Below are 2996 nucleotides of genomic sequence, written 5' to 3' on the forward strand. Positions count from 1 at the left end.
AAAACAAACGTTAACATAGGTCTACTTAAATGGGTCTAGCTAGAGAATGTCACAAAAAGTTAACAGAACATTCCAGAATGTTAACACGGGTCTATTTACAGAATAAAACAAACGTTAACATAGGTCTACTTAAATGGGTCTAGCTAGAGAATGTCACAAAAAGTTAACAGAACATTCCAGAATGTTAACACGGGTCTACTCACAGAACATTCCAGAATGTTAACACGGGTCTACTCACAGAACATTCCAGAATTTTATCGCGGGTCTACTCACAGAACATTCCAGAATGTTAACGCGGGTCTACTCACAGAACATTCCAGAATGTTAACGCGGGTCTACTCACAGAACTATCCAGAATGTTAACACGGGTCTACTCACAGAACATTCCAGAATGTTATCGCGGGTCTACTCACAGAACATTCCAGAATGTTATCGCGGGTCTACTCACAGAACATTCCAGAATGTTAACACGGGCCTATTCACAGAACATTCCAGAATGTTAACACGGGTCTACTCACAGAACATTCCAGAATGTTAACACGGGTCAACTCACAGAACATTCCAGAATGTTATCGCGGGTCTACTCACAGAACATTCCAGAATGTAAACATGGGTCTACTCACAGCGTCACAGAAGAGGTACAGAGATAAAGTGATGTGAATTAGTGTTGTCGCTGCTGTACACAGTATCCATGGTAACAGAAGCATTTTACTATCCTGAAAAACAAAAATATCAGAATCAGTAGACAAACTGGCAAACATTATGTATTAACATATCATAGCAACCTGTATCTTAGTAACCCAGACAAGCAGCTACGAACCTATTCTGTATTAACATATTATAACAATGTGTAACTTAGTAACCCAGACAAGCAGCTACGAACCTATTCTGTATTGACATATCATAGCAACGTGTATCTTAGTAACCCAGACAAGCAGCTAGGAACCTATTCTGTATTGACATATCATAGCAACGTGTATCTTAGTAACCCAGACAAGCAGCTAGGAACCTATTCTGTATTGACATATCATAGCAACGTGTATCTTAGTAACCCAGACAAGCAGCTACGAACCTATTCTGTATTAATATATTATAACAATGTGTATCTTAGTAACCCAGAAAAGCAGCTACGACCCTATTCTGTATTGACATATTATAACAATGTGTATCTTAGTAACCCAGAAAAGCAGCTACGACCCTATTCTGTATTGACATATTACAACAACGTGTATCTTAGTAACCCAGACAAACAACTACGAACCTATTCTGTATTAACGTATTATAACAATGTGTATCTTAGTAACCCAGACAAACAGCTACGAACCTATTCTGTATTGACATACCATAGCAACATGTATCTTAGTAACCCTGACTAGCAGCACGTACAGGTGTCATGCACGTGGGATTTATTTAAAAAAACAAATCCGTGACGTCCAATAACACGAAACTGCATACGTTTCGAAACTACCAGGAAACACTAGTGCTTATTAGAAACAATTCCGTTTTTAAAGCTGCAGCAGGGTTTTGCAAGACGTTATTGTTACAAATAAATCTTTATATTTGAAAGCAAGCTACATGTAGCAAGAAACAAACTACCTCATTCCATTCAGTTCTAGAAACCTATTTAATTGGACACAAACAATCTTCACCGGGTTATTTTGCGAACATTCTCTCGTGCGCTATTATATCTGTGTGTGCGAGTTCATACATTAACTCACCTACATCTGTCAAGGAAGGGATTAACTACCGACTTGTAGAGTAGGAAATAAAAAAAATTACCGTATAGGACTTTTAAAAACTAAAATTAGAATAAGGGAGAAAACAATGGGTGAATAAATATGAAGAACTGGGAGAAAGGGGGATATGAGAAGAAAGGGATATGAAAGGGGGATATGAGAAGAATGAAAGAAAACATTTGATTAAAACAGAGAAGCTGAAAAATGTTATTTAAAGCGGAAAGCAAGAGAGAATAAAGTCAGTGAGAAAACAATGGGTGAATAAATATGAAGAGTAAAGAGAGAGAGAGAGATAAATATGAAGAATTGGGAGAAAGGGGGAGAATAAAAGAAAACATTTGATTAAAACAGAGAAGCTGAAAAATGTTATTTAAAGCGGAAAGAGAATAAAGTCAGTGAGAAATGATAGATGAATAAATAGGAAGAGTAAAGAGCGAGAGAGAGATAAATATGACACAATTGAGATGGTGAAGGTAAAGTATGTAATTATCTACCAAACGTGACGGAATGTAACAATAAACTCAACTGTGATTGGCTGTAACACACGTTTAGCCAACACTGGTACCTTCACCTTTTATAGCAATGATTATTGTTGTCACGCTAAAACAGTTTTATCATATTAGGAGATATTTCTTAATAGAAACAAGTTCTCCTCCTCCCCTCCCCAAACAGCAACAACAAAAGTATGGGTTATTTAAGACATTGGAGTCATCTGCTGCCTTACAATATGGCTGATTTAGTTGAACATTGACTACACTAACGAATGCCCTAGCAACCATAAGTGGAGTTTTGGACAATAATGTCAATCACTATGAAATATACGATGAAATAGGCACTCACCACACATAATCCAATCAGCAGTAAGACGGAAGAAGGCACGCAGAGTCCTGAACACACAAGTAACAACAAATTCAATCCAAGTAGTACTGAAACAATGGAAATAATGTAAACATGTAGTATTTAAACAATACAAATAGTGTAAACCTGTAGTATTCAAACAGTGTAAACCTGTAGTATTCAAACAGTGTAAACCTGTAGTATTTAAACAATATAAATAGTGTAAACTTGTATGCATTTAAACAATACAAATAGTGTAAACCTGTAGTATTTAAACAATATAAATAGTGTAAACTTGTATGCATTTAAACAATACAAATAGTGTAAACCTGTAGTATTTAAACAATACAAATAGTGTAAACCTGTAATATTTAAACAATACAAATAGTGTAAACCTGTAGTATTTAAACAATACAAATAGTG

General features: G+C 35.7%; 1 protein-coding gene across 1 annotated transcript in view; it reads right to left on the reverse strand.

Annotated features, from left to right (window-relative positions):
* The window catches only part of LOC111083705, a 10938-nt gene extending 8279 nt beyond the window's left edge, over window positions 1–2659 (reverse strand). Inside the window, exons 1-2 of the mRNA XM_022380363.1 lie at window positions 2577–2659; window positions 624–716 (exon numbers count right to left, since the gene is read on the reverse strand). Coding sequence (XP_022236071.1) covers window positions 624–707 — 84 coding nt within the window. The 5' untranslated portion in view covers window positions 708–716; window positions 2577–2659. The remainder of the gene's footprint in view (window positions 1–623; window positions 717–2576) is intronic.
* Window positions 2660–2996: the final 337 nt, after the last annotated feature.

This window comes from Limulus polyphemus, unplaced genomic scaffold (assembly GCF_000517525.1).
Source record: "Limulus polyphemus unplaced genomic scaffold, Limulus_polyphemus-2.1.2 Scaffold10791, whole genome shotgun sequence".
Classification (NCBI taxonomy): domain Eukaryota; kingdom Metazoa; phylum Arthropoda; class Merostomata; order Xiphosura; family Limulidae; genus Limulus; species Limulus polyphemus.